At 32.4% G+C, this 13,240-nt stretch overlaps 1 protein-coding gene across 1 annotated transcript; it reads left to right on the forward strand.

The window, feature by feature from the left end:
• The first annotated feature begins 1,463 nt into the window (after window positions 1–1,463).
• Window positions 1,464–2,274, forward strand: LOC148609256 (U7 snRNA-associated Sm-like protein LSm10). Its single transcript, XM_088541952.1, has one exon. It carries the CDS (start codon window positions 1,536–1,538, stop codon window positions 1,995–1,997), a length of 462 nt encoding a protein of 153 aa, XP_088398078.1. The 5' UTR covers window positions 1,464–1,535; the 3' UTR covers window positions 1,998–2,274.
• The last annotated feature ends 10,966 nt before the right edge of the window (window positions 2,275–13,240 follow it).

Genomic DNA, 13,240 nt, shown 5'->3' on the forward strand with positions numbered 1-13,240 from the left:
AGGACTATGGTGTAGGCGCGGATCCAGGTTTTTAGATTATGGGTGCATAGTTAAAATTTCGCCGAGCGGAGCGAGACGAAAAATATTTGAGGTTAATTTTTTGAAATATTCTTCTAGAGTGAGTGCATTGTATATATCTTTTGTGGTAAAATTAGCGAGAAATTAAAGTTTCAACCTAAAGCCGCCTAAATCTAAGCCTGACAACCCATGCTTTGCAAATTTTAAGGGGCGCACCCCCGCCACCCACCCACCCCCCCGCCTGTGATATACGGTATGCAATGTAGGTCTAATGGAAAGAGAACTGGACATTTCAATAGACACTTTAACTCTAATCAATACAAGGAAAGCTCACAGGTACTTCTGTCCGTCCGTTTTAACCAATATGTAATTAAAGATTTCTTAGTTTCGGGGGGAGGGGGTTTCATGAATGACTGGGTGACACATGTACGTAAAAATGTGTGAACAGCTACTGGACCGCATGTATAAAATCTGCCTTAAATTTGAACTCGAATATTGTGTCAAACCGAAATATTACAATTTAGATTCTGGTTATACTGTCTTATTTAATGTAATGACTCATTCCATTTCTTTTTTTTTCTTTTTTTTTTTTTGAGATCACCATCAATAGATATAGCTCAATCGATCTGGGTTATGATTACCAGTTCTTGTGGAAGTATACATATATGAGGTTGGTCTTGTTCATCTAATCTATAATGGTCACCCAGGGGAGGAATTTGTTTGATATCTGCTTTTTCATTATAATACTTCAGTACTGAACAGTTCGAATCAGTTCTAAGCGGTTAAAGTCGCTTACTTACATGCTTACACTGCAAAACATAGTAAATGTTATTTATAGCACAGATGACCGTGACATGACATGCATGCCAGACTTACATGTAAATTAAAATATGATGACGGTACAACCTTGGTATAATCCTGTTGATAGATATGGAAAAAAACATGCACATACACACTGTCGACATCAAATGTTTTGGTAACGCTTTTTTTCCGTACAAGTAGTTACCTATTTTTTTTTTTTTTTTTTTTGGTATTCTGTGCCATCTATATTGTAGGAAATATTTACCTACTGATGAAAATTGCTTGTTCTTCTCCTTATTATTTTTTTCATCATTTTTTAAAAATTTTTACTGCTGAATACAGGGGCTTTCTCCCACTATCAAATATGCAGCACCATTGGTGCACAGCTTTGCAAAATTAACATAGGTGGGTCCTATTTATTATTATTATTATTATTTATTTTTTTTTTTTTTTATAAAAGTCTTCTTTTTTCCAAGTCTTTAACTATTGGTAAATACCAAAAAGGTCAACAAGTAAATTCGTTCAGCATTTGGTATATCAACACAGGTGATTGAGATGCATATCTCACTTATTTTTAGGGGAAAAATAGGGAGATTTTTACAGTTATCTCCTTGGCCTAAGGGGGGTAATCAATTTCCTATCATTTACACACAGCGTTTCCTTCCCCAGCTGAAATTTACCCCAAAAACAAAGAATTATTTTAGCAGTTTAGAGATATGACCAGTAGCAGAGAAAAGTTTCTTGTAAAGAATACCCTTGTATGTCTGTTGAAAGCTTTAGAAGGTAGAGTAACAACAGTCGAGTTGAGGAATGAGAACACAATAACAGGACAGATTGACGAAGTGGACGGTTTTATGTGTATTTCTATGTCAAATGTTTGCTTTAAAACACTGTCAGGACGAATGGCTAACTTCGAGTCCTTCTATATTCAGGGGAAAAACATTCGATATGTTCAAATTCCTGACGAAATTAATATGAGAAAAGCAATGGAGTACGAAGTGAACAAGGAAAGAATTCGGAAGTTGCAGATCCAAAGAGGGATAAGGAAGGCGGCAATGCAAAAAATGCAGAAACGACAGAAAACGTTCATTAAAAATGAACAGAAAGAACTCAGACAGAAAGAGGCAAAAGAATTGGCCCAGAGTATTTCTAAAGACTGTGTGAAGTCAGATTCGTGAGGGAGTCATGAGGTTATTCAATCAAGGCTTACATCCTACTAAAATATAAAGTCAGTTGCAGACTGGCAGTGTTGCCATTCATTACTGTAGAGACAATAAGAAGTGCATGACTGGATAGTGTTCACCTGATAGTATTACATTTTGAAGTTTGCAAAAACAATTACAGGATGGTGTATGCTAGAAAAAAAAGCTATTGTTTTGAACAAGTCATATTTATAGGCCGTTTTATTTCTTACATGTATTTGTTACTTCTATCAATAAAAAGATTTAATTATCATTTCAATTGTTGTATTTGAAATAATTATATGGGTTAGTGGTTTATTCCCATTTGTCCCACATTTGAAAAAAAACTAAATTCCCAGTTGTCCAACATTCTTATAACAACAAATAATTAATTAGTGTTTTGACAAAGTTATAGTCTTTTTCTAGCACTCCACTATCACCATCTAGTCATATACATGTAGATACATATTTTTGATTGGAATTTAAAAAAAATAATAATAATAAATATAATAAGTGAAGTTAATTATTTTAACTAATTAAACCAGCAGTCATATAATAACTTTTAATAACTGACCACATTAATTGGCTAATCAATTTCTTTCTAAGTGGGCTTGCTTATGAGCAACATGCCACTTCAGCTTGTTGAAATCAATGTGAACACATCTCAAAAGAGGTATATATAGAAAGTAAAAATGTCAACTTGAATCAAAGTCAAAATGGCTAATGCACAGCTAAACATAGAATTCATAGAGAACAGTAGAGGTGGGCAAAGTCTTGTTCACAACAATTACCGTTTCCAGGTAAAGAATCGTTTACCATTTACAGACTATGTAACAACGCAATGGGTAGAGTCTGATCAGCAAATCTGGAACCACTTTGACCATGATGAATCCAGAACAAGTGCATTATTATCATTCTCTGTTAATTTTTGTGAATCTTGTTATTTTCATAAATATTGAAATATATCATAAAGCAATTAATAAATATTAGAAAAATATTAATATGGAAAAAGCATCATCAAAAAGCACAGTTTAAAATGCATTCAAACTATCCACATGGAATATCTCCCTCTGTTACCAGGCATCAGTACAAAGGATTGGAAAAGATCTATTTTATTTTATAATAAGTTACATATTTTATAGCAATAAATATACTTCAGGAACAATTTATCTATAGATACTACATAATACAATTAGATAATATTCAGAAAAAGACTATACATAATTACCTATTGTAATAAGGGTGTGAAAACAACTAATTAACATGTACACAATTCCCACTTGTCCCACACATTTTTACCTGTAATTATAAAATGTGGGACAACTGGGATGACACCGGTTTAGTTACTTAGATTGATATTCATGTGTGGGTGTGTTCCCGTTCTGCCCACTTTTGAAATTTACAGGTAAAAATATTGTGGGCAGAATGGGAATGCAGATGTAATGACACTAATTAGAGAACAATAGATAATTACCTATAGTCTGTTTTATTGTTTGTTGGCAATTCAATGTGATTTTTTCTAGTCTTTTTAATGGCTATGTTTGGTATAACTGTTTTGTTTTTGGAAATGTCAGCTCATTAAAATAAGTATACACTATGTATTGTGGTCTCATGTGCAACTCAATGTGTTTTTCTTGTCATTTTAAATGGCTATGTTTGGTATAACCGTTTTGTTTTTTTGGAAATGTCGGTTAAAAGAACTATATACTCTGTATTGTGGTCTCATGTGCTTTTACTCCATAATTTTGTATTAAGTATCTGCTTCCTGTTGTCCACTGATCAATTTAATTCAAGTCAAAAGAGTAAAAGAAACTTTGTGGAAATATATATAATTTATTCAACAACATTAAACTTGAAATAAGCACTGATAAAGCACATACATTTATGATTAATTAAATTAGTCATGGTAACAAAAGTATTCATATCCAACAATTTAAACAAAATTGCATACCATTGAAATAAATAAAGTAGCACAAACATACAATTAGACATACTGCACTAGACTTTCATATATAAAGAACTTAAATGTCACAAATAGTATCTAAAGTCAATGTCACATATCACTCTAAATGGAGAAGGTGTGATGCTGCGTCAGCATATTGAATAACTGTGATATTACCATGTGTGAGTCTTTCTTTCAGCTGCACTAATCTGCTGTCAATTGTACGATACTTTTTGGTTTTTGGTCGAATAGTTCCGCCGGCGTTGTGTTGGATTTGCTTGATCTCATTTGCAGCCTGAATATCTTTGAACATACGGATAACGGTGAAGATGTTTGGATGTGCGTTGTAGACTTTTTTCTTCAATTTGTTATGCCACTCCTCTAAATGGTTTGTTGTTCTAGGACCGTCATTGCTGAAGTGGTTCCATAACTGTGGAGTACCTTCTACCCATTGTGTTGTGACGTAATCGGTAAATGTAGTAGTTCCTGGAGGTGTATCGATGTCTTCCAGTTCATTCAAGGCATTGAACCAGACATCTTCAATTTGGTCTAGTGGTACGAGTGGCAACACAGCAGCTCTTCTGACAAGTTGTTGAATGTCAACGTTGTTCTTATATGCGGGTTGTAGTCCTGTCTCTTTGGTTTTTCTCCATACAGCTTGAGTGAAATGAAAGAAACAACCTTTTATCGTCACATTTGGAAATACACTTGTAGCTGCATTATGAGCGGCAGTCTCGAAGTCCATAAAAATTGAAGTTGGTTGAAGTTGTAGCTGAAGTTGTTCCATAGTAGTTTTGAGTTGCGTGAATAATCTGAAGTAGATGTCGGTGCTTTTCCCTGGTAAAAATGCGAAGAGAAGTGGATACATTTGGTCATTCACCATGGCATGAATAGTATATATCTGCTTGAATAAAGACGGGCATGTATAGAAAGTTCCGTCACAGTATAAGGTGTTGGCATTTGCCAAGTTAATCAAATTTTCTGATGTTGCAAAAGCAATAATGCGCATGTCTTGGTTGTTATTGTCGTCGAACAGAAGAAACTCATGACCAGCTGTTGTTTGTGTCCATACACCTTCTAGTTGTATATCGGCTCTGGTAGTTGGTAATCTTAGTGTGACTTTACGTCTAGATTTGCAAGAATTTAAAGTTTGTAGATGTTCTACGGTCTGATGTGTGTCATCATTCCAGTTACTATCTCTGAGTTTTGTCACTTCCTTGTCATAGATTGAGGGGATTGGTTTTATTTCATCTATGCATCTCTTGCGTATGTTGTGTATTATCTGCTTAGCATTGATGTTAGTCTGGTTCTAGTTGTGGTTATGTTGATGACGTCCAAAGCTAACGGGTATGTTGTTGTGGGTACTAAGTGTTGCAGGACAATCTTTAACGGTACATCTCCAATATGTCCTATCTCCACGGTTGTTTTTTACACTGTATATGTAGCCATTATATGCTAAATTCTGAGACCCATACTTATTTCTGATAAATTGTACTTGTATTTGAGCGTGTGCCATCCTACTGCATTGGTTTACTAATACTGCTCGGGAAGGGTGCTACATAATATATAGAGGTGCTTAGCTTGGAGTGTTTATATGAAAGCTAGCTTTGACATCAAGTCAGTGTCATGATGGTCTTTGATCTTGCTGCATTTGGTGATAAGTGCTTAGCTTGGGTAGGAATTATAATTCCAAGCTTGCGTATTAATTTCGTCATTAATTTACTTTTAAAACTGAATATGAATAAATAGATAAATTTATTTTTTAATCACATAAATAATAAAATTAATGTTTAACTTAATTGGGTAGTGTAAATTTTTTATAAAATTAAATAGCTATTTACAAGCTTACTGCACAAAGAAAAAGCATTTCATTTTTGTAATAAACATAAAATATCTTATTATAAAAGAGGAAAATATTTATGCATCTTTTGAAATTATAAAAAGAAAATTACAACTGCATGTAAAACAAAAAAAAGATATTTTGTTATAAAAGAAAAAAATATTTATGCATCTAAGTACAAATTGGAAATTATAAAAAAGATAATTAGAACTGCATGTAATATTAAAAACAGACCATAATTACTAAAACAACAACTTGTACCTGATTGTTTATTTATGACAAGTGGGCAGAATGAGAATATAATTTTTAAAAAGTGGGCAGAACGGGAACAAACCCATGTGTGCATGTGGTTTGAGGTCTGTGTTGTTCTTGTTCATTATATGAAACCATGTGTATGAAACAAGTCATTAATGATCAGTTACATGCTATAATTTGCTCAATTTTTTTTTCAAATTAGGGGCGGATGGGGGTGGGTGTCAGATCAGAAAGTTATGAAAGCAATAATTTGCTCATATTTGCAAAAGATTAGAGCAAGTTTGACCAAATTTTCCTATGAAAGGGGGAGGGATCCAACCCCAGACTCAACCTGTATATTTGTCTGATATTTATTTATATTTGAATTATCTTGGAATTAAACATTCTTTTACTCATATGAAATCATTTAAAGTCCATGGGTCAGGTATGGAAACCCTTCCCCCAGAGGGATATTTTGCAGACCTAAATAGGTTGATGGATATGTACATTAGAAACATAAAATCGCCAGTTTGAAAAAAATTAATGGAAAACAGTGTCTAAGAGTAGGCCACAAGATCATTTTTAAATATTTATCTTTGAATAATTTAGCTTCCATCCAAGTCAAACAAATGACTGTTATTTATACAAATGTCATCAGAAAAAAGCCAAAATATTCCTCTTTACTATTAGGATACAAGAAAGTTACTAACTTCTTTTAAAAAAGTGGAATAAAATTAAGAATTTTAAAACACACCCTTAAAAATTGCTTAATAAAGACCAAACAGTTTGATTTATTTGGCTAACATATGCTAAAAGTAAAAACAAAATGAATGAGTATAATACAATTACTAGTAAGTCCAACAGAAAATATTTGAAGGACTGAAAATGCCTTATTTCCGTGAAAAAATTTGTGACCACAAAACCTGAAAAATAGACTAGGCGATTTTTAGATTTATAAAAATTTTCTGATGGAACGGTTTAGTTTCGTTTTGCCGCCAAATGTATTAATTTTTTTCTAACAAGATTTTATTGATACACTCAGACACAATTAAGGTAACATGATCATAAGATCATACAGCACAAAATGCACTGCAAAGATATATATTATGATATAACATATAAATTCCATCAGTAATTGTTTATCAAGTTTAAATGATAAAATTATGTTTCCGACACAACATGATTGATTCTCACAAGTATACACGCCAATGTATTCCAACTCCTTTATTCAAGGTTTTTAGCACATTTCTGTATAGCTTTTAACTTAAAACTAAAATTTACCATAAGGTACTCGATATTTTTTTTTATGGATTCTTCATCAAATTGGAAATTTCGGATTTTATAAATAATAGAAATTTCCTTAAACTATAATTTCGTTGTTGGTTTACTGAGTTGAGAAAACATGCTTCATAATCACAAGGCTCCAACTAAAAGTATCTGCAATGGATACTAAATACTTTGGAAAGTCTTAAAACACATATGGGAATGAAGAATTTATGTTAAAAGCCAGTAATTAGTGAAAATTTTGTTTTGTATCCATCTGTTGAAACTAAAAAACCCATTTATCTCTATAAATGTTAATGAGGCATATCAAAATCAATCAGTTAATTTCTTAAATGATAATCTTTACTATAAACAGCTTAAGCCCTTTTCTTTGGACACCAGTTCTTCCATTTTTTTTTTAAATGTGATATCCACAAAATAAACTTGTTTTCTTCTTCTGAAACTTACTTGAATTACTGTTTAAATGATCAAAATAAAAAAAACTAAATGAGATGTATAACCAGGGTAGACCTAGATTACACATAGATGAAACAGTTAATGTATTGATGAATTATCATCATAATCAGTTTTCCTCTTATCAGAGACCAATACTTAATTTAAAAAGAAAACATATCATCAGTTCATGAATTTATTATGAGTTATCAAAATATCGAGTTTTAATTAACCTCATGAGGTTCCTTTTTAAGTGGTACACATTTTACTTTTATTACTTGACTATGTGGAAATTAAATGTGTATAGGTTGAACATCGTCTGTTTTAAGTTTTCTTAAAATTATGACTGATTTCGATTATACTAGTTGTTTTTTTTTCTTTCAAGTTTTGAGATATAGCTTCCTAATTTCACATTTGAAGTTGAAAATTATTATATTGAATTTTTAAATTTTTATTCTAGTATTGTAATTTTTTTTTTAAAATGGTTTAATGTGTCATTTTATAATGTATTCCATTGTTTATTTAATTAATTAATTAATTGACTATGATTGGAAATCTTTCTATACTGTTTGATCAGGTGTTCTTATTAAAAGAATAGAATGGAATTAAATAAAATCAAATTTATTTATTTTCGTAACTTTTTATTCATACATGTGATATAGTTTCAATTTATAAATTGCACAACAATACAAACATTGTTCATTTTACACACAGAACTGTTCACTTTTAACACAAACACATAACACAAATAAACATTAATAGTCATAAAAGAGTTCATTTCACACACAGTATTGTTCTGCTATATGTAGAATGATGTTTCTGTAAGCTTCATCTAGTGTTTTACCCCAGCGGTCTCTCCACATCCTTTCATCAAGGTAGGAGGGAAGTGAATCAGAAGAGACGCCTTTCATTTCTTTGAGCTTGTATTTGGCTTTACTCCAGTATGATTCAATTGCCTGTGTATGGACACCTGTCTCAGGGTTTACAAAGTTCAAAGAATGGTTGACTGTAGCATGGTTCAAATTGAGTTGCTCTTGTATTTGGTGGTAGGCTTTCCACTGGTCAGAGTACACTGTTGATCCCGGTCTTACAATGCGTTGTATGATTGGTAATGTAAATTAACCAAACAATACAATATATAATCAACAATACTGGAACAATACTCGGAGACTATACTGGAATAAAATTTTGTTCCAGTATTGTTAACAATACTGGTATACCAGAAACTTTATTCAAGAAAACACTCAGGCGCTTGATAAGCGCTACAGGAGCGAAAATGAAATGATGAATTCACACAAATTTACAATACAATAAAGTACATGATTGGTTAGTATGATATATATCAGATTAGAAGTCCTATAGTATTTTAGTCAAGGAAGCGAAATGAGTACAACACGCCGATTACAAAAAATAAAAAAAGTGAAAAAAATTAAACTACTTTTTAATTTATCAATTACTTATCCATCAGTCATGTGACCTAGAGGGGTATGATGGGCGGTACCACACCTTTTATGGATGAATTAATTAATGAGCTTTATTACCGTACGTTATACAGGTACATGCGTACGTACCACAGAAAGAAGTCTATAACAGTGAAATTAACGGAATTCATGAAATTTAATATTATGATGTGCATTGTATATATATATATATGGGTTTACATAAAAAAGGATAATATTCTCTAAAATTTATTTGTGTAACATTTTGTCAGTGTTTTGGAACAAACAGTGTATTCATGAAAATTACCTGGATGTGGACAATATCTTTTCAACCTTTCGCAAAAAGATAGAAATGTGAGTCAAAACTTTAATGTTACAATACTTCAACATACCGTAGAACTTATGTGGGGTAGGATTCGTTCTGTAATAGGGGGTATATACTCATTTCGTATTTCAGTGACTGAGTTGTTTGAGCAATGAGCAATGTAATGGAGTTCATTTCCAATATCAGAGCCACAGAGTGTATATATTCGTTCATTTTCTGGAATTCTATTCCATCTCCCTGTCTCAATAGGGATTTTTAAATTACAAGTTCTTGCCTTACATATATATAATCTACTTGCTTCTTTAAGACGTATAAGGTATGGCTCAAAACAAAATTCAGTCTTGAAATTGGAATAATATTTCCCTCTCGAGGAATTATCAGTATCAGAGAACCACTTCTGAATAAACTGGTCTTGAAGACGCTGTTTTACAATATCTTTTAAAGCATTCAATGTATAAAAGTTTACATTATCCCATATCTCACTCATGCCAATATTGTCAAAAATAGATTTTACGAAGCTAATCCACTTCAAAGAACGATTACCGTTTGCGTATAAACTATATAATAGGTCACATAATTTTTCAGAAAGCTTATTTTTATTGATCATAAGCTTATACCAAAAACAAACCATACGCACCTTGATATTAGTTTCTAGAGGGTATCTTCCAAGTTCTCCATATATCATAACATTTGGCGTTGAAGACCACACGCCAAGTATCTTTTTGCAAAATTGCAAATGGATTTTCTCAATGCTTGAAAGATTTTCGAAGCCCCATACTTCCGAAGAATAAGTAAGAATAGGGGTAACTAGAGCATCAAATAATCTAAGTTGAAGGTCTATTGGAATGTGCAAGTTGCGTATTTTATGGTATAAAGCATACATCCCCTTTTGAGCTTGATTAATAAGTTTATCCCGGGCTTTACAAAAACGACCATTAAAATTGAATAATAGCCCAAGATAAGTGTACGAATCACACTTTTCTACATTATCATTAAATAAGGTAAAATGAAAATTACATTGACATCTTCTATTACAAAAAATTACAATTTTAGTTTTATTAGTATTAACCTTAAGTTTCCAGGAAGTACAATAGGATTCAAACACTCGAAGTGAGTTTTGTAATTCTTCTTCCGTATCAGCAAAAATAACTGTATCGTCTGCATAAAGTAAAATGAAAAGTTTCAAATATTCACCAAGTCTATCAAAAAATACAGAATCTAGGAATTGTAAATTGGAACAAGAATTTTCATCTAGATAACTTTCTAAGTCGTTGAGATAAACGGAAAAAAGAAAGGGAGATAATTTCTCCCCTTGCCGTACACCAATTTCACATGTAAAATAATCAGTTTTTGATTCTCCATAGTGAACACATGACTTAATATCTGACATATTATATATCAATCTGAACATCTTCCCATCTATACCCGATTTTAATAGTTTTTGATATAACCCTACCCTCCAAACTGTATCAAAAGCCTTCTTGAAATCTATGAAGGCACAAAAAAGTTTTCTGCCAGAAGAAAGATACAAAGGTATAAGAGAGTGTAAAACAAAAGTGTTGTCTTGAACAGAGAATCCCTTTCGAAATCCACCTTGTGCTTGAGTTATAAGTTCTAACTCATCAGCAAATGTATTAAGTCTAGTGTTCATAATAGAGGTAAAAACTTTACCAAGGTTTGACGTTAAACAAATTGCTCTATAATTATCTAGGTCATTCTTATCACCCTTGTTTTTATAGACAGGTTTAATAATTCCTGTGAGCCAGGCATCAGGAATTGTACCACTATCAAATACATAGTTAAAAAGCTTATTGTAAGTCGGTAACATCAAATTTAACGTACTCTTAATGTATTCATTAACAATGCCATCTTCAGCAGCTGCTTTAGAATTTTTCAAACTTTTTACAGCAGAAATAATCTCGTCATCAGTTATATCAAAATCTAACATATTTACAATACTTGGATCGATCATTTGATCAATGTCAAACTCATCATCATCATTTGGAATTTCATTTAACGATTTAAAATAATTGTACAAAGTATCAACTGAAATATTAGCCTCGTCTGATGTTTTGTTATGCTTTAATTTATTCAATATTTTCCACAGACCTTTAGGATTTGTTTTGGAGGTTTTTCTAAGTTCAGCCTCCATTTTATGTTTGTAGTTATTGTATGCTTTATTCATGTTTTGCTTGTATTCCTTGCTCGCTTTTTTAAGCTCATTTCTGTTGTGTAGGTTTTTGATGAAGCTGTAGCGATTGCGAGCATCGTGAAATTTTTGACATGATTCATGACATTCTCCATTGAACCAAACCTGAAATGTTTTGTGTGGTGCATATTTTTTGTGGTTGTGTTTCTTGTTAAATGCATGAGTCGCTGCCTTTTTGAACAGGCCACCAATGGAGTTAACAATATCATTGACTATGTTTTTTCATCTTGACCAGCGTCATTCTGGTCATTTAATTTTTTATTGATTTCGTTGATTATCTCAATGTCATCTTGCACTACTTCAACAAACCGGTTTTCTTTGTTTGTGTTCCACCTAGGAATTCGTGTAGCTTGTTCGTGGTGTGTATCGTTGGAATGTGTAGTAAAATTATTCATTGTTGCGTGGAAAGTAAATTGTAAAGCATTGTGTACATCAGAGAAAAGGGGGTTGAACTCTAATACATTAAACATTTTTACAATTGGAATAGCACTTGAGGACAATAAAATATAATCAATTAAAGACACATTTTTACATGTTTTTTGACCAATCATATAGTCATTACCCATTAATCTACCATTACCAATATAGAGGTTGTTTCTCTTACAAAAATCAATTAGCTTGTAACCATAATTATTAGCAGGTGAAATATCTTCTGAGAATCTCGAAAGAGGAAAATATAATTTTTTCAATTCTTCAAAATCATAGATATATGATCTAAAATCATCATCATCTCCTATGTCATCCAAAATATCAAAGAGAGAATCATCAGGAATTACTACTTCATTCAAATGTCTAGTTTTTGCATTAAAATCACCAACCGTACAAACACAGCAACTATTTTTGTTTTAGATGTCAAGCATCTCATCCTCAATTTCATTAAATGCTTCACTAGATGCATATTTGGAATTTTCCGGTGGTAAATATATACATCCAAGAAGAAGATCTTTATCTAACTTCATAATATCAGATGAAAAAATTACCTTAATGAATTTCAAAAAATGTTTGAGATATTCTCGATAAATCACCACAATTCCACCTGATTTTCTTTTACAATTTGTTCTTATTTTTGAATTACATAAATAGCCATTTGGCAAATTTAATACATCAAGTTCGTCTGTTTTTGACTCTACAAAAATGTTTACATCATGAGACTTAACTAGTTCGATAAACTCTGGACAATTGAGTTTCGACTTCAGTCCACATACGTTCAGGAACAAAATGTTAATATCATTCTTTTCTTCAGAGAGGGGAACAGCTCGTCTCCTGTGAGCGCCATCCTATCTGCCATTTTGAGGACGCAGAGGCCCGTTATTTGGTCCGTTAGGAGTGTTAAATTGTGGTACGAAGTTCGGCGGTCCACGGAAAGGTGGAATATTTTGCTGTCCGTTGTTGACAGGCCCATGATATCTTGGGGGATCAAAGCGTGGTGGTGGAGGTCCAGCGAACCGAGGCCCATTACCCGGCCCAAGGAACTGTTGATCATTAGGATTTGCAAAGTCGGACGGTTCAGCTAGTCAGTTACCAATGTACAGTTT

Source organism: Perna viridis, chromosome 8 (assembly GCF_037379345.1).
Source record: "Perna viridis isolate PV_CMFRI_1.1 ecotype Kerala chromosome 8, ASM3737934v1, whole genome shotgun sequence".
Classification (NCBI taxonomy): domain Eukaryota; kingdom Metazoa; phylum Mollusca; class Bivalvia; order Mytilida; family Mytilidae; genus Perna; species Perna viridis.